General features: G+C 40.8%; 1 protein-coding gene across 4 annotated transcripts in view; it reads right to left on the bottom strand.

The window, feature by feature from the left end:
- Positions 1-19865, bottom strand: part of PCDH11X (protocadherin 11 X-linked) — a 438369-nt gene that overhangs the window by 115588 nt on the left and 302916 nt on the right. For 3 of the 4 annotated variants that reach the window (XM_042029283.1, XM_042029282.1, XM_042029284.1), the window contains one exon: positions 6325-6523. The exons of the other annotated variant lie outside the window; for it this stretch is intronic. In XM_042029283.1, coding sequence (XP_041885217.1) covers positions 6325-6523 — 199 coding nt within the window. The remainder of the gene's footprint in view (positions 1-6324; positions 6524-19865) is intronic. 4 annotated transcript variants of the gene reach the window in all.

Below are 19865 nucleotides of genomic sequence, written 5' to 3'. Positions count from 1 at the left end.
TTAAAGGTAGAAGATCAATCAAACTCTATTGCCTCAGAAAGATTAATTACCTCAGCACTTTCCGACTTAATTATTAGCGTTCAGCCGTGGGGTTAGAAAAGCCCAAAACAGCAGAAGGCAAAGGGCCCAATGGGCAGATGTGGTAGACTGGGATGTATTCTAGCCTGAGATTTGTTATCTTTAACTAATGACAGCTTCTTTTTTATTCAAAATAGGCCTAAGTGCTGTAGTGTGTTTATAACTCAGCAACAACTGAATGAAAATATTACTGTTAGGTTTCAACCTTTCTGTGGAAATAAAAAGCACAGGAGATGGGAAGAAAAAACAAAAGCATCATTAAAAAAAATTCTATCTGTTGGCAGCCCAGTTTTTGGACAAGGAACAAGAAACTTAAGACTTTGTAGATTTATTTTTTCTTGTGTCCCAGCATGAGGTCTGAAGTCCAGCTGCCAGAGCATCTTATTGATGATGTTTAAAGAGTATATTTCAGCAACTGCAGAGTTTCTGATTATCAGACAAGTCAGCATGGCAGAAAATGCAGGCATTTTTCCCAGGGAGAATGAGCTCCCTGTCTGCAGCTCTATGCTGACCCTTTCTTCTCCACCACGCACCAGGGAGAGTTACAGGGCCCCCCAGGCTGTCACTGAGCTGCTGACGGGGCTGGGGCCAGCGGGGGCCAGCGGGGGCCAGCTCCTGTCACGCCAGCGGCCGGCGGTGGCACGGCCACGCTCCCGGACGGGTGAGGCACCAGGACCCCGTGTCCAGCTGGAGCTGGAGCTGAGCCCAGAGCAGAACTGGGACTCAGCAAACACATTCACCCCTGGATTTCAGATTCCCAGCGTGGAAGGGTCACCTCTTGTGTGACACACTGGATTTGCTGCTCTTATGGACAGCAATTTATTTGGCCTCTCATAAATGTATCCAGCTCCTTTCTAAAGCCAGGTTGCATTCCCATGCCCTGCTTCTGTACTTCCTCACTGCTCTCGTCTGCAGCCCCCAAATTTCCAGCCTTGGCTGGTTTAAAGGCAGCACCAGCTCATTTCCCTGTGAGCCAGCCCAGTGCTTCATTTCGGCTTCCACTCTCTGCTGTTGTGTGAGAGCAGCCCCAGTCCCCAGCCAGCCTTTACCTTGCAGTTTAAACGAGCCAATATTAATTCCTTTCTCTGCATATAGGCATCCATTCCCCTGTTATTAATAATATCTCTTTATGCTTGTTTCCCATTCTAATTCACCTTTCCTTAGTGTGGGAAGCCAACACTATTCATAACAGGCCTGTTATGGTGTCAGCAACCCCTTGAGGTTTTTTCATTTCTTCTTTTATCCCTGTACTAGGAGTAACCCAGGATTTTTTCCACAGTCACATTAGGTATTTGTGATTTATAGTTTATCTTTGTAACACTCAGTTGGTTTTTTTCTTTATGTCATTTTCAGCTGGTGATTTATACACTAGTTACATACACCAGTTCCTATGAGAACGACTCTCAACTATTAGATTTCATCCCACTGCTATTGCTTCAAATCCTTACCAAATGCAATCCTTGTGTCATGCACACCTCCTCCTCCATTGTCAGTGGTGCTTAGCTTTGAGCTAGTAGAATACTTCATTGACATGTTCCTGCTTTTTAATGCCAAACTCATTAATGAAGGTAATTATGGAGATTTTTCCATTCTTGTATTATGCTATGTCTTTTAATTTGTAATTACTAATGCTCCACCCTAATGTCATAATAACATTATGTTATTAGCCCTTAAATATATATATAGATTAACTATACATGCATTCCTCAATGTTAAAAATACATATCATGCAAGTGAGATAATGGAGCTAATCTCGTACTGCTCTGGGGAAACCCACGATACCATTTATTGCATTATGTTTGTATATATCTCAGTTTCTTTGTTGAAAATGCTTTCCAGTAGTGAAGCTTGACCAGAGCTTTATTTTTGCTTGACACCCCTGTGTCTCAGAATTACAGAAGATAAGGAAAACACTATCAGTTTTGATATCCTGGGAGGAAGATTAACTCCTCTCCTCCACATGAATGCATTGGACCTGCTCTGACTTTTAGTGCCATTATCATCATTCTTCATCAGCCTGCCTTTGTGCTCATCAACATCACCCTTATCAAAAATTAAGTCAAGGTGAAAGTGTTCTTTTAATTTTGGGGAAGAATATATGCTGTCTTTAATCAGGAACAGATGTCTTCCTTGCTGCAAACCTCCCTCTTATGTGGTTAAATACCACAGATTGCAGTCTTAATTCTTCCTAAGACTGATTTGCTGCAGTCTGATGATCACTTACAGCCAGCAAAGCTTTGCCCCAGCTACTCATTTACTGTCCACAAGTTGAGCCTCATGGAACAAATGGAACTGGGGAATCCATGTATTTAAAAATTACCTTTCCCCCTCCTGAGGGGTTGAACCCACAGGAATTCTTCTACCCAGTTCACCCAAACAGTTCTTCAACTGTGTAAAGGTCTGATTGGGAGACAAAACCAGGCAGCCAAACACCTCTGGCAACACCAGCTTGACATGGCCACAAACTTAAGGTGTTTACTGATTCCCCTTTTGGCCACCCTTAGTGCTACACTTGCTGATTTTCAATGCAACTTTCTTGGCTTATTAGTCACTAATTCATGCTAAATATTCTTCATGGAGACCCCCTCTCCTTAATACACCAGTTTCCTCCTATTTGAAACCCTGAAATCTCAGTGTGATTTGCCTCATTAACTTTAATTTTCAGCTAGCTTTGTTTATACTTCCATTTTCTTTCTACAAAATGATTGCTATTATTTAATTGCAGATTACTTTCAGGTTTTCTGGCTTCCCATCCACGCACCCTGTCCCCAAGGTGCAATCATCCCTCTTGCTCTGCCCAATTTCTTGGCTGAACTAGGCATATTCTACCTTCTCTGAACAAAAGTAAGTAAAATCATTTTATTCTCTAGAGGAAAGGAAACAGATTTGATAAGGCTATAAAAACAGATGAAGCATGAAAATTTGCCATTAATATGTTACACATGTATTAAATAACCCAACATAACTGAGGTTTGCATGTACCTCTCAACCCCTTTGATCAACATCACTGCTTACAGCCACCGAGAGGGCACCACTCAGAGAGAATTTGCCAGGGAAGTCCAGACATAGAGAATTTGTTGGTCTTTGTCTATGTTTGTAGTGTGTTTTGCATTTAAACGTAACACAGAGGGTAAAAAAAAGGGGGGGAGGTGGGGAAGATGGATTGGTTAAAACCCTTAGCATAGGAAATTATTGGAACAGCCTTATTTGAGCAATTTATGAGCAGAAAATATACAAATATCACATACACGAGTGCTGTCACTTAAGGATAAGGTTCTCTACAAACCTACATGCATTTTTATATTACTATTTATTTATTGTGACAGTTTATTGGCATCTCTTCCTTATGATGCATCTACCACACTCCACTTGATGTTTTCCTAAGGAGGTAACTAAAGTAAGAGAACACAAATCATTTTAAATAGCCTATTTCTAATTTTAATTAGCACAGTCAATTAATTTTAAAGGTTTACATATAAATTTCTCACAGTTTTCTAACCACTATAACCTTACACTTATTTTTTTTTTCCCTCCTTGCTTCAGTCCTGTATTGGATGTGAGCTTGTAAAGCTTCCTCTCACCAATACTTCTCAGGTTGGTTTTTATTTTTTTTGTGTTTGTTTGTTTTTTTTAATTTTATTTTGTTATGCTCATTTTTTTCAGTGTTTTGCAATAAATGCTTTGCTATTGCTAGTAAATGGAAAGCTTCCAAATTGCAAAAATTTCCAGTATTACAGAAACAAATAACACCAAAGGATTGTAGTCAGGAGACGCAAGAGGGAGAAACCCTTTTGAACATGTCCACGTGTGGTGTCACAGCCACCATCAGCTTTCATGGTGTGCTTGGCTGGTTCTAGACACTGCTGACATCGTTTCACCCCAAATCTCTCTCCTTGGCAGGCAAAGTTGAACTGAATCCCCATCAGGTGACAAATTAGGCTTAACATTCCAGACACAGTGTTTCAGATTAAGACAGGTCAAATACGAAAGATCTTGGGAGGGAATGAAGGCCATGCTTGCTCTGCTGTATGAACTCAGACTACCTGCCTGTATTTTCCTGTCTCTTTTCACATTAACAACATTTTAGTCCATGAAGGAAGACAAGAAATACTTTGAATGCATCAAGCCATTCAAAATTAGATTTAACAAAAACCAACAATCAAAAATTCAGCAGAAGATTGTAGAGGAAACTCTCAATTCAAAGCTATTTTCACTGTTTCAGAGTTGGCTGAATGTGTCCTGCGTGCACAAGTGAACCACATGAACCTCAGGCTGCACCCTTGCACAGATCAGCACACAGATATTTGGTTGCTGTCATCTGCATCAAGTCACTTTGCAGCAGCACACTGAACACAAATATGCTGTGGGTCTCTCCCTTCTGCACTTAGATATAGGAGAGCACAAAACATCATCTATTTAAGTCTGCTTTTCTGGTCCTGCCACTAGGTGCTGCCATTAATATAAGCATAAAACACTAAAAAGGGCCACAAAGAAGCTTTCCATGCTGTAACCATCGTGCTATATCAATCAAACTATTTCAATAAGATACAAGTTGGAAGGGAAGAAAAATCTTCACATAAAATAAACTCTAATTAAACTGTGACTTCAAGTTTAAAACTGAACTGTCAGGTAATTAGACAGGTGATTAAACTTTCTTCAACTTCACACTTGGAAAGACATCTAATGCCTGCTCAGCCTCCACACAGGATGTGTGTCAATGACATTCAGATGTCAGAGCTGTGTTACTGTTAGAGCCACATTCTAGAAGTCATTTCTTCTGAAATTACAAAACCTGGGCAAAAAAGGCATTGAAAAATCCCAAACCTGAGCCTCTTTAAAAATGGCAAGACAGGATCCACATGCCTGTTCTGAGAACTCCTATACACCAGGTCCTGTCCCACGCTGTCTGCAGGAAAGGCCCTGGATACTGATTTCATGTACATCATTCTCACTTCAGTAAAGTATAAATATCAGTTACAAGCAACAAGAACGAGCAAGTTCAGACCCTGAGTATGAATAGCAAAAGCAGCAAATACTATATAATTCGATATTTTCCTTCTTTAGGGGTGTATTTGTAGCCCTTTAGAGCTTAACTCTGTGAAGAATCCAGTTTGACTGCCTAGAATATTATTAAGGATGTATTAGAGCCTCAAATACATAAACACAAACAAAAAAAAAGATGATTGTTTCCAACACAAGATCAAAAACCTGTGATGGTTCTTGTCAGCTGCCTATCAACTTGGAAAACACAATATTCTGGTGTTATTTCAGGAAACAGATCAGTTTACAAATTTTATAAGGTCTGAAGCTTAGGATCCTCAGGTCTGCCAAGAGCCAGGCTGAATGTGGCAGAGCCAGCACAGAGTCAGAGTGAAAGCTCTCTGCTGGATGCTGCATTTGCCACTGCAGAGTGTAACTACCTTCTACAGCTATTCCAAGTGCATAGCACTAACTAATTCATTCCTCCTGATACACTAAAGCAGCTGAAATCCACCTTTTGGGCCAAGTTTTGCCCAGAACAGATGTATTTTCAAATCACTTATTAAGCCACTAACAAGGCCTTAGAGGCTTAAAGACATTCAGGTGTCTCTTTATCAATGGCACAGTTCAATTTAATCCAGATAAGGAGCCTCTGGACAATTAACAGTTGACTAAAGTTCAGTGGAGTCTCCAACTGGCTATCACATCACAGAACAGCAGAGAGAGTAGTGCCAGTGCCCACAGCTCCTGTTGATTTTTCCTCCCTGTTTTTGACATCACAAGGAGGCAGTGGCAATGGCAGAAGATGACAAACTCTTTTGAGATTATTGTTACATCGCTGCTTTCAAAAGACAAATCAAGAAACCCTTATTTCTGGAGACTGCAGTCTTTTCACAGAGCTGCCCATCACCCACGAGTTCCCTGTTGAACTACAGCGTGCAGTAGTGTTGGAAAGGGAAATGTTAAAAAATGTGCATTCCCTCAGCACGGTATTTATGACCATTAGGGCAACAGCATTAACCTCATCAGAAAGCTCCTCCGTGCATAGCACAGCAGGTCCATAAAAACACCAGGTCATCCATAAACCCTTAACAGCTCCAAGTGTTTTATCTCCAATGGCCAGACCTCCCATTTTTAGAAACAGAAAGCTTCTTTGGCCACATTAAAATCGACGTTCACATTTAATAATTACCTGGAGAAACAAAAAGCCCCACTTTTGCTCCTGCAATGATTTAATAAGTGAGATGAGCGGAGTTCTGCACTTACTGGACTCGGGGTCCGAGTTGCCGTCGCCCTCCGTGCGGCTGTTGGGGGACGCCTGCTCGTAGAACTCGTCCTGGGGGAAGCCCAGGGGCAGCGGGTGGGACGTGCTGGCCCCGCTCGTGGGCTCGTGGTCTCCGAGCCCACTGTCACTGCAGCTTTCCTGGGAGCCATCTGGCAGGTGGAACGTGACACGGCGCTGGGGCTACAAGGAAGGAACAAAATTACATGGTTTCCACTACGGTATCAGTAATTGCTTAATGCAGCCAATTTAGGAAATGTATTATTTCAGTTATCTGCTGAGGACGCATTACCCAGAGTTGTGCACAATTTCAGGCTTTCATGAGCAGGCAGGCTGCTTTCAAACCCGCTTCACCTGACAGCACTGCCTGCTGCTGTTTTTTAAAAATGTAAGCCCTGATGCAAAATGAAAGACACCTCAAACTAAAGAGATTCTGTCAGACTTCACAAGTCTTTGGATACCTTTTGTATACTCACTTGGAGATTTCAATCACTTTTTGAGGCTCAATTTATTTCACTGCTGAGTTTTCTAGTTTTCAAAAAACATTTTCTTTCCCATTAAAAGCTGTTCCACACTTTTGGGCCTAAAAAATGTGGCACATCTATAATGCTGTTGGATTCTTCTAAGGCAGAGAAAGAACAAACAACAACAAGTCTTATGTATTGAAAGCAATTTTAATAGATTTTGCACAGGCGTTAAGCTAATGAATAAAAAGTAGGTCCCCCATCTCTCCTTCAGACATTTCATTACAACTCCTTTGATTTTCGTTATACAGACCTGCACCTTAACTGTAAGAGGCTGGAAGCTGGGAAACAGGGAGCTGAGGATGGAAAGCATCTCAGCCCAGCTGTGGAAGGAAGGGCCAGACGAAACAAAGCACCTGATGCACCAAGCACAGGAGAAAGTTTTCATTACCTAAGTGAATCTGCATGATTTAGGAACTGAATAACTAAAATGTAAATCCTTCCCAGTATTAAAAGAAAATATGAACAAAAAATAAGCAGCTCTCCTGCTCATTTTGATGTGTCTGATATCCGTGTTTTGGAAACTTGAAATATGAAGCTTCAAAAAAACCCCGAAAAACAAACAGTTTAAAAATATTCTTAGGTTGTTGTTACTCAAAATTCCATTCGAAAGGCAATGCAAAACTTTGTGGATGCAGAACTGCTGGGCTTAGTAAAGCTGAAGATCAGACTTTTGATGCAATTATCCAAAAAAAGGATATCGTGTTTATAACAGAGCAGATGTTGGCAGGGGTCACTAGATATTTGGCTCCTATAGGGCAGTGGTGTTGAAAACATGCAATTATATTGAGTCTTTGCTAAAAAGTTCAGCTCCTCCACTTCTCAAAGTCTCTTTTTGTCACGGTGACATTATTACACATGCCCACAGACAGCTGCTGTACACTGTGTGCAGCCAAGAACACGGCAGCACCAACTTCACCTGTGCAATTCCTGACAGGTGTGAGTGACAGAGCTTCTTAAAAGCTACCAGTAAGACACTTAGGGCTTTCCCAGAAAACCTGTTTCAGTGCTTCACCACTGCTAATGGAGAGGTTTTCTTCTAATGCTGAACCTGCCTCTTTCTTGTTACAAAATAAATCACTTCTTCAGCCCCATCCATCATGGTCTGCTTATTCCCACTCATCTTTCTGGCATTTGGCACTTTATTCTGCTTCAGAATAAACAGACCTTATTATTTCAATCTGTCGGGTGCTTCTGCTCTCTCTGGCTGCTCCCCCTGCGCAGGAGCTCGCTCACAGCCCCGTGCCCTGCTCCAAACCCGGCCCCCAGCTCCAGCCAAGGTCCCGACAGCACCGAGCAGTGCAGCAGGATCATTTCACATCTCCTGCAGCCTCCTTTGCCACAGCAGCACAGCACATTTTCCTTGCCAACCACCACAATGCCCAGGTCCTTTTTATTGATCTTCTCCTCATCATTCCCTTTTTGGTTATTGCCATTGATTGCTGCAGCCTAAGAGTGGCACTTTGCATTCATTCTTCCTGCCATTCTCTGTTTCCAGATGATTTCATCCATTTTCAAGTACACTTTGCCTTCCAGTCCTGCTTTCCTGTTTATCAAATTTGCAGATTTTAGACTCTCCCTCATTTGACAGATCTTTGAGAAATATTGGAACAGATCAAGCCAAGATATCAGATGAGCTCTGAAGAGCTGAGCACAGAATGACTTCCCAGTACATGGGATGGAAATGGGAGAAGACAACCCCTCTGTGACTGCTGGGACAGCCTGACAGCCCACTGGGAAAAGGTTCAGGTGGCGAAAGGTTCACAGCTGACACCCCCACAGCCCGCATGCATTTCTGGGGTCTCCGGGAGACTCGCTCATTGAACTCCACAGTGAGCTGCCTGCAGCTGCCCCAGGGCTCTCTGGAAGCTTGGCTGGGACAGTGGTTCTGCTCCTCCTGCTGCCTTTTCCCACCACAGCTGGGTGAAGATGCACGGAGTGTCTCTGCACAGTCCAAAAATCCAGATGGATCTGCAGCAATTACTGATATGACTTATCCTATTCCAGTTCACTGTCAGCTGCCTCTCAGAGCCCTATCCACACCAGCAGTGTCAGTCAACTCTTCCCTCACAGGTCAAAAAACTTAAGTTTTACAGAGTTGATCCAGTGGAAACATTCCTGTGATGTTTCTCATTTACTCCCTGCATTCAAAACTTGCACAGATGTACAGCTATGACATGTGGAAAGGGAATATGCTAATTCTTTGATCTGAAATGAGTTTGGTATTCACAGTATGAAAAAAATCCACCTCCACTGCATGAGCTGCTTGTAAAAGCTGTATTTTGTGGGGTTTGCACTGCCTTTGTGTTGTCTTGTGTTTGGTGCCCACACCAGGTTATATCCTCTCCTCTCCAAGCTACCAGTGAATTTGAAGAATAAGGCATTCTTAAAACATTTTTAGCCCAAGTTCTAGCATTAGACACCATTACTAGCTTTAGAAAATGACTGGGAATACAATGGTTATTGCTACGTGCAACTGGTTACTACTTTGTGCATCTGGGATTCACTAAATGTAAACAAAGGAATATTTCTTTTCAGGGTTCATTGTCAAAACACAGCAGAAGTTTTTCACCAGCTGACAGTAGAGGAGACCAGAAAGTCACCAACTCTTTTTAACGGCCTAGCCCAGGGAGGAAAAACAAACCCCATAGTCCAAGCAAAATTAAAAATGTTACTAACGAACCCCCACGTTCAGCTAAAAATTAGTTGCATAAATTGAGATGTTCTTGGTTGGAAAGATCAAACCCCTATGATTTAAAATCAACCGGCATCAGCTAAAGGCTCATGATTTTTAATTTGATCGTGTCCCTGAGTATGTCACACCTGATAAGGCTGATGACAGAGCACTTTCAGAAAAATTTATCAAGATGAAAAAAGCCCAGCTATTCCTCTACATGGCACTGCTGCCATTTTCTTAATTCATGCAGGCGTCAGACAACGATCTGGAACAAGTAATTCTAATAAAATTTTGCCAAAAGCTGGGACTTATCTTCTGTCACAATTATTTTGGAAATTTCCTCCTTGAGGCATTTAAATTTCAATTTATAAGATTGCGAAATATCCTCAGTCTCCAGCTGCTTTTCTATTTATCTCTGAAGGGAGCCAGCACCGATAGTAATAGAATAACAAGGATTATGGTTTATTTTATTTATCTGAATGACAGTTAGGATACTTTTTCAAAAAGAGAAATGCAAGCAAACCTATTATGTATTCGTGGAGGATTCTGATGTAGGAACTTGTAATACAGACAATTAAACTGATAGGGGACAATGAAGCGAAAATTTCAGGAAAAACATGCAGCAGCCTATAGTTTCCCTGGCACCTTCAAAAATATTAAATTACTCTTTATTGGTATGAGAAAAGAATTTTGCTTGCAGAGATGTCATGGACCCAGACACAAATGCTGTCAGAGGCCTCAGACAGCATTCACTGTGTTTGGTAAAAGCAGAGTGTGTCTGGAGGGATCAAATTATCTCCGAAAACCGCAAAACCTTTTACTCTCATTATTGAAATTTATATGAAGACTGATCAAAGCCCCAAACTATTCTGTGTTCAATCTTTCACTACAATAATTAGACTGTGGCAGTGGGAATAATAAAAGATGAGTCTAAGTAAATAGCTTTGGGTACACTGAAGGGATGATTTCTGGTATTATACACCAGGGGTTAGCCAATTTATAATCAAAAAGAGAAAAAAAAGGTAATAGAAAAACCAGCAGATATCAACTGAGGAACATTAAACTATTAACCTTATTATCTTCATTCATTGAAGCAAATTAATATCCTTTTAAAAAGAGATCATAAAGAAAAAACATTACTTTTTAATTTATGCTGAATTAATTATATTATTTAGATGATAATTCTGATTTAAACCAGACCTTATTTAGGAGATGCTGTGAGACAGCACAAAAGAACAGGACTACTTCAACATTTCTCTCCACTATTAGCAGCCAGTAAATACAGAAGTAGTCAAATAAATTTTTAATCTTCTCAGTTGCTTGTTTACTTCAAATGCTAGGAGGATATGAAACACCTAAAATAACCAGAAAATAACTATCTTCAAGTCCAAGCAGTAAAGAAGATCCCTACTCAAACTACAATTTCCAGCTCCAATCTTTTTATCCTCAACTATCACCTTTTGTTCCGAAACAGCAATTTTTCTTCCACAGGCTTTCATTGAGACAAACAGGACCCAGCAACTATCAGTGCAAAATTCTCAGAATAATATTAAAACAAACAGCCTGAAAGGATCCAACCATAAACCCAGAAGGAAATACATCTTTGTGCTGAAACTCAACAGAGACAGGCCAGTATTTTCATTTTTCCTTTCCCTAAACAGAGTAGTGTTGAGTACAACTAATGCAGCTCAAAGAGTTTCCCTCAACTCTTTTATAAGTCTGTATTTCCCATAAGTTTTGCAACTTGGTGCATTAAATCTAAGATCTTATTACATTATTTTGATGACTTTGTCATAGGCAAGTATATCATGCAGCTCATTATAGTTTTTGACTCAAATTAAACTTCTCTGGCTTTGCCAGCTGGTATCTGTATTTCTCTTGGAGTATCTATGAAGATGCCAAACCCTTTTGGTCACCATTATTACACACAACTAGAAACACTTCATTAACAACACATCACTGTTCCATTTAGCAAAGACTTTTTATGATTTATTTAATGGGCCCTACAGTGATCTTGCATAGGAATGGTTTTTGTTTTTTGGTTTTGGGGTGTGCGAGGTTTTGTTTGGTTTTTTGTTCTTTTTGTTTTTTCCAGAAAGGAAAATGAAGGGGTCATCTTCAAAGGGAAGGAGAGAAATATTGTGCAAAGTGACAATACTCAGCTGATTTCAGAACTCCAAGCTCAGGGGACATTAAAATCAATTTTGCTCTATCTCACATAAAAAAGCAACACCCCCAGCTACCACCAATCCAAATAACCTTAATTGTCATCTCATACGGGTCAGACTTGGTGAACAAGCCCTTCTTTTCACTGAACAAGTTCAGGTGTTCCAGCTACTGCCCCAAATTTATTGCTTCCCTTTCAGCTCCTGATTGTCTATTTGTTTGTCAAATCAAACAGACCCGCTGTTTTCCCAATTCACCATATTTACCCTTTTAAATATTGACAAGACTTTGCATTTTCAGCTCTTTAAAACTTCCAAAAGAAATCCAAAAGAATCCTTTTGACATTCTTGTTATAAATTTCTCTAGCCCTCCTTCTTTAATACCATTAACATTTATAACTGGTATCTTACATCCTCACTAATTACTGATGGAAAACACAGCATCTGCCTACCTTCTAAAGAAGAGAAAGCTTTGATAAATACTTTTATTTTTCTCACTGTGGCTAAAAACGTAACTGTTCCACAGTAGTGTAAGACAGGTAAATGGTTTTAGGCTCCCATTTTTATTGATTTAAATAACTCCTCCCACTTTATTAATTTATTTTGATGCAGGAAGCATGACATATTAATTTCAAAAGGGCAAATAAAAGCTTGGTTGGCTGCCCAGAGAAATACAAACACAACGTGGATGATTATCTTAGACAGATTTGTACATTTTCAAAGAAAGTATTACTACCTCCACAGAAAAGCAGCAGAACAGATGGTGTCCCTACACCTGCACAAATGGAAATCACTTAAAATTGTCAGATCTTATAGTTGGACTCACTCACACAAAGAATTCACTCAAGTGATGAGAAATAATCTTGCAAGACTATCTTGTACCTCCAGCACTCGCTTACTCAGGGCGCCTTTTAGGAATCTCACGTCCGCGTCCCTGCAGGCCCTTCCTGCAGGCACGTAAAACTGCACTGAGCTGATAAGGAAAATGTCAGATATCCCAGCTTTGGACATCGCAAAAGGGGAGCTCTGTGAAAGCCTTTCCATGCAGGCAAGCAATGAAGGAGTTGGTAACAAACACTGCCTGCTTTAAGGAGCAAATTTCCTGTTTTTCACTGAAGTAACCAGAGGCTGAGCCCACACTGCCGTCGTCCTCTTGCACCACAGAGGTCATGGAACAAACTCATTACCCAAATCATTGCTGAACAAACCCATTATGAACCTGGAACTTCACAAGTTTCTGATTAACAACTTCAAAGGGTATTTATTTCCAGACACTAATCCTTGTTGTACCAGAGTATCTCTCATAAGACTTTCCCCAGCAACATTCAGCAATTAAATTGTATTTTCTGGGCTTCTTGAAATAACAACAAAGAACTGAAATAAAAAGCAAATAAAATCTAAAATAGCATTTAAAGCATGTCAAACATTTTATTTAGCTTTTGAAAGGCAGTTATTGTATGCTAGATGTCAAAATGATAGCTGAAAGCATGCTTTTTAAAGTTTAATTCATCTAAGCCTTCAATTTGACATGTGATTAAATAAAAATTACACATGAAAGTTGCACTATGGCTGTGCTGTTGCTAAGTTTGAAAAAGAGGAAATTCTCATTTCTGATTTTTTCTTTAATACATTCTTCACTTTCCATCACCTTTGATGTTATCATCTTGAATACTTCATATCTGATAGGCAAAGTCACTTTAGTTAAAAGAACATCACAATAAACAATAACACAGAACCATTTCAGCAATATTTGACCTCCGTTCTGACTGCTGGCCCTGCAGCGTGAATCTTTTTCAGCAGAAATATTGATTGGGTTTTATTGCAATTGTGAATCCTTTGTGTTAATATTGAAATAGAGCAGAATTTACACTTTCATGAATGTACATGGGACTTGGCTCTAATTTGATTATGCTAACTTATACATTTCAGTTGTGGCTCAGATAAATAGATTTCATATTTCTTCATGAGCAAGGTATGGATTCACAGAACAATAAATGTTCCAGTGAATTACTCACTGACCTCCAGTGAGGTACTTTGGCATCATAGTCAAGGCTAAGCCTTTAAGTGCAACCCTGAGGAGGTTGTTAGGGCCAGAGAGACCTGGAAGAGATCTCAAGAACCTGATTCTATTTCCCTTTGCAACTTTTTTCCTGTTCATTTTTTCCTGTAAAGGTCAAACCTTTCTGAAGCAACACTCACGTGTGTAACCCCACGAGCCATCACAAGTGTTCACTTGAAGAGGCTTGGGAACATGTTTTCATCATTTCTAACCAGGAAATGGAGCTGTTCTTATTAGTGCTTCCCAGAAAAAGGGATTTTTATCTAATTTTGATTCTTTGGGTTGCAACTGTGCTGAAATCAGAAGCAAAATGCAGACACATATTTTCAGTAAGATTTGTGCAAGGACTGTTCTTTACTCCAGTCCAGTGGTGCAACACTTCAGTTGCATTTCACTCCATAAAATATTTTTTTTCCTCCCAGTGTGGATGATTATAAAGCAGTTCATGTGTAATACAGACAAGGAGCAACTTTATGTTTGATTTCCACTCATGTAGCTGTTGAATTGAACTCATTTTACTATGGTTAAAAAAAAAAGGTACATAACATAGGACAGAGAGCAAGTCCACAGACAAGCTTAGAACCTGAAGGGGCTGAGTGACTTCTTGAATAATGAGAAATAAGGAAAGGCCTCCCCAGTTTCTTCTAGAAAAAAGCCCCATATTTTTGGATCCACAGGTTTCTGCACTACATTTCCACCAACTTTGATATCATTCACAGCAGCTCTCAAAAGCTACAGCGGCCACCCACCACCCCCAGCAGCAGCCAGCCCTTACCACGCCCTGACACAGGAAAGGAGCAGCTTTGCTGCAAAGCTGCCTAAGAAGGAGGAGCAGCAGAGCAGCTCTTTGGCATGTCACTATCTCACTCCGTTTGCCATGAGAGCACACCTTTATTAGAGCAGCATTTTATTTGTAATAGCAGAAAATCTATAATGTTTGGTATCAAGTGTTTGATTAGCTAGAATGGGAATTGATGATAGCTGAAATGCAAGGATAAAACGAACGTATTTCATGCAGCTGTCGAAAAAAGCATCTTGCTCTTTCTGGAGAAGAGAATGAACAGACAAAAAGTTCTTCCTTACCCAAAATGGACTCTGAGGAAACTCAAGTCCTCCTTGGAGAGCAGTGAAAGCATTGTCTTTTCTGCTCTCTGTACCACTATTTGCTCACCACAGCTATCCTTGTGGCCTGAAGAAAATATCTTTTAACCACCTTGATTGCCCATTCTTAATCTTAAATTTACAGTGTGCTGGCCACCAAGGTCACCTCTCTGAGTACATCCTCAAGGCAGCAATACCTGCTCCACCTTTAGGTGAACTGCTTAAGGAAGAAGCAAGAGTTTACCATGAAAACCTGCTGGCATGTATAATATAAAGCTCTAGGCCAAAATTTGCAAGCAGTGATGCAGTTCATGCTGTATTTGATTTGCACAGAGTAAATTACAGCATCCCAGGATGGAGACTTTTATCAGCAGTACACTCTCCAGAGGACTCCAGTGGTCCAGGAAAATTTCTCGGGATCAAGAAAAATTTCACCAAAAGTTTTGCCCTGAAATTCCCTTTCCAAATGTCACATAAAAGTTTTGCTCTCAATAAGAGAAGTTACTCCACATACTGAAATAAGGGATTTTTTCACTGGTACACTTTGTTTTCTTTCAATCTTCTCTCACTGTAAATAAGAAAGATTCTGGGTGATAAATGCTTTGGTGAACAACACTTTGGTTTTGTTTCAAATATCTGAAAGATCTATTTTTCTCTTCAAGCTGTTTTAAGGAAAAGGATTGTGTTTTATTTGATTAAAGTCAAAAATCTCCCATTGGCATCACTATTTCCACAGCTTATGTTATCAGGGTGATAATGAATAAGATTTAGCTGTTATTTACAGTAGAATACATGAAATATTCAAAGTTACTAGAGTCTAACGACATGCTAATAATGCATTCTTAAATGGATGTCTGAAATATCTATTTGCAAATGGGAAAAATTTTGCAAATTGAAGTGCTGCATTGTATCTCTGATATCATCCCTTGCTCCTCCAGAGCGATGGCTCTGCAACTGCCCTTTCAGATAATCAGAATGTAAAACTGTCTCTCAGAATTCACCACTTGTGTAATTTCAGCAAAGCAAAATATAAAGCCATTAGCCTTCCCTTGTTCCTTAAATCTTGCCAGCCTATTTCCATATTCAGTGCAGCCATTCTTTAGCCCTGCTAGGATTACTCACACATCTTTCAGAGCAAAACATGCAGTACAAATTGCTGAGGAAATGCAGCATACGTTAGTTTGCAGAAAGGAATAAGCAGTTCTGGGTGAGGGAAACTGAGAGGCTCCAGCTGAAGGCTGGGGAAAGTCTCTTCTGCTCACAGCCCAGAGCTGCGGTGTCAGCTGAGCAGGGGACAGCTGCCCTTGTCCCATGTCACCACCCACACGTGGGGCTCGTGCTCTGCAGCCCCACGGAGAGCTCAGCTCTGAGGCAAGACGCAGTTCTGGGGCGGGCAGGGGTCTGTCACCAGGGCCCTGTGACCTGGGCAGCTCCCCTGACAAACAGGTGGAGGGGAAAGGTGTGAGCTCCAGCCACCACAGGAACAGAAACCCGGGCACAAGAGTTGTTCACATAGTAGCTCCAGCTGTCAAGAGAAAGGTGCTGATGCAAAATACACAAAGCACCAAGAGGAAATAAGAGAGAAGTCAGCAGAAGTGAGGATTAGGCATCTCTGGAAGGCAGGAGGGCAGCTCCTCCTCACGGGGCTGCTGACTGCACAGCCCAGACTCCCGGAGCCTCTGTCACAGCACTGAGCACACCAATGGTTTGCTTAAAGACAACCTGGTCCCAAGCCATTTACTTGCATGAACCCTAAAGCTGCACTGTTGTGTACTCATCAGTAGCATAATCCTCAGTTGGAGTCCCTGCATCTTTGGAAAGGTGCCCAAATGCCCCAAAGAGCTGAGCAACCCAAGGGGCTGGGGAGGGAAGGCCAAGAGCACAGTGAAAGCTGCTCCTGCAACTCCGTGAATGCACTCAGGAGCTACCTCTATCTCCTCACCTGCCACACAAGACTAACACCACTACAATCATTACTTCAGGATTATTCAAATTCCGTGTACAGCTCAGTTAAATCAGAGGTAAATATTATTCTCTGTACAAACCACACTGAACTTGAAATCTATAAATCTGAAGTACATTTGCAACGCTGACACCAAGGTCATGATCAGGAAAGGCAACTGCTCACTCTGCTTGACCCAGAAGGGCAGAAATCCCTTGCAACATGCAGCCATGAAGGAGCAAATGCAAGGCTTTAGGTCTACTCTGTGTTCCTACAGCTCAGGGGAAAGAAAATTGCTGGAGATACTTGAGAACCAGGGAGGACTTTGGAATAAAGCAGCAGGAAAAGCTTTTGTGGGGAAGGGTCATAACATTAATGTGGGCAAAGTTGGCGTAAGTCATGTGGGCAACAGGGGGACACTGTGGGCATGGGCATCTTCCACACACAGCCACAAACTTGCATTCCTGCATCAATTACACTGTTCAAAACCCCTGCTAAGTGCCCTGGTTGCTCACCCTGAAATCATCATTATACATAAATTTTCCTAACTAAAGAATTCAATTTAATTCTAGTCTTTAAGACATTTTTTCATGTTTTCTTATTTTTGTTGCCATACAGCAACCGTGCTTTGCACACAACAAAATGTAGTTCACACATTTCTCAGGCAAGAACATGTAAATACAAACTTGCAGCATTGTGTTCTTTCTCCTACTGTTTTTAATTAATTTGACCTTTGGGCCTATTTTTGTCAATGCAGAAGGCATATTGCAATCAGAAGAAAGCTATGGTGCAAATATTCCATTCTGCAAGTCACTTGCTAAACAAGTAAGCAATAGAGGAAAATCTATAGCACGCAATTAGCATTATCCTTTCCAATTATTTTCTTTACTTCACAAAACTCATTAATAACTTTTAGTAGATAAAATTGCAGCTAGGAACCCTCCTACACCTTATGTGTATTATATTCTACCTTTGCCCAATAGAAATTCTTTTGATGTGCTGGAAATCTTATTAATAGATTCACCAGAAAACAAGCATGTAAGCTGGCAGAGGCAATTGCAACAGGTAAAATGAATGTAAATGACAGATGAAAGAAAATTTCCACTCCATTCAGATCAATATAAACAAAAGTGCTGCAGCAGCCACAGCACAGAGATGAAGGGAATTCATCAAGCTTGTGTTTCAGATTATTTGTCCTGTTCTAAATGCACCCTCTGTGTTTCGGAGCTGTGTTCTTCCATTACCCAATTAATACTACATTAAGATTCACTCCTGCAGGGGCTTTTTCCTTCTGGTGCTCAATGGAAGTTTCTCAGTGCACTCAGATCTGGGGGGAACGTACAGCATAGTTTCTTGCTTCGAAAGATTGTCATTTGGAAAGCCTGTAATTGCAGCACTCAATAATTTCCTAAATACTTAAGCCAGAATTAATTATCCCTGCTATTATTGCAGGACTATGGATCTTATGCTGGGTGTGGGGAATGTGTGATAGAACATTTTATTGTGCTCAGAGCATGCAGTGGGTGTGCAAGACACTCAAACCATCAGAAGAAACAAGCTCCTCTACTTCAATAATATCTCAGTTTGATCTCCAGACATCTACAGAATCGGCTTTGCTGATTTCGTGCTCTTTGTTGTTCCCTAATTAAACACATTCAGGGACCCGTCTTTACACTAGAGACTAATCATAATTTTTTTTAAGAATCCTATTTTATGTAAAATCATATTGGTTCTTGGTGAAAAATTAGAGGAAAGCAAATGCTTACTGTTAAACATCTTTTGTTTGAACAGAGTTGGAAATGCATTTTCATGAGGAGTCAGAAATCAAGGCACGCCATGAACTTCAGCAACTGCCTTTAATGGAGTGAATTCTACAGTTTTCTGGCAGTTTTATATGATGTTGAGGAACCAAAAATACGGGTAGTTACTGTTATAGCTAATTGCCCACGCTTCTTAAAAATCTCTTTATTCAGAAGCGGGGGAATGCCAGAGGTGAGGTGGGCAGGGGAGGAGGAGCTGCACAATTGGTTGCAGTTGATTCAGCTGCAGAAATACGAACTGTAATTCATAAGACATTTAGACGTTTTGAGATCCATAACAAGGAAAACACACAAACATGGTATTTGCAACAGGGAAATCAAACCACAAGGAGATGAAGCTCCAATTCCAGAACACTGAATTCAGACCTTTGCACAGAACACAAACTAAAGGGATTTTGATCTCTCTCATGTGTTGAAAAGAAAAAAGAAAAAAAAACCTTTTTTTTTTTTTTTTTTTATAAAAAACAACCACCCCCTCTCTGAAAAACCAATGCCTGCCTGAGAGTCCGTGGAGTAATATTAAACTCTTGAAGTAAGCTCATTGTTTGAAAGAAGGCTGGCAGCATTGCTTTGGTTTCAAAGGAGTTCTTGGAGAAACCAGAAGCAAAACTGCAGCCTGAAGCACACCAGCTGCCTCTCCCAGAAGTTCAAAAGGCTTGGGCTGTGTTGCTGTAGATACCTGACACACAGACAGGGATGGATGTGCTGCAGTAATGTCCTGTCACATCTCGAATGAACACAGTCAAAATCAGCACAGATTTCAGTCTGTGCCTGTGTGAAACAAAGGGGACTCAGAGCAGCACTTGGTCCTCCTCACCTTCATCCCTGGAATTGCCTCTGGGACTCAGGACCATCACATGTTCACTTGTTTCATAACAGAAATAGTGACTAATGCTGAGAGTCTCTGACGGAAGATAGCAGGTAACTGTGGCTGTAATTTCCCTAGCTGGGAGGAAATAATTTCCTCTTGTGTCACGTGCCCTCGTGCTGGCCCTCTGTAACCCAGCCAGCACATTCCCTCTCTGTCTTGTTTGCATCCCTGCCTCAAAAGAAATTCCCCATTTTTTCCACCACAGTTAAAGACTATAAATCCACTCTTGGTACAGACTACAGTCTAATTCCCAGCTGGCTCCCCCAGGACTCGCAGAAGAAAGAGAAGACAAACAACAGCTACCAAAGACGAGTCTCCAGCTCCAATCAATAATTTGCCTGTCACTCCACGAGCACATCACCCTAT

The sequence above is a fragment of the Corvus kubaryi genome, unplaced genomic scaffold, assembly GCF_017639235.1.
Source record: "Corvus kubaryi isolate FWS band 111438036 unplaced genomic scaffold, C.kubaryi_AGA036_p1.0 37322, whole genome shotgun sequence".
NCBI classification, from domain to species: domain Eukaryota; kingdom Metazoa; phylum Chordata; class Aves; order Passeriformes; family Corvidae; genus Corvus; species Corvus kubaryi.
The sequence above is the reverse complement of the archived record's forward strand: the minus strand, read 5'-3'. Positions and strand labels throughout refer to the sequence as shown.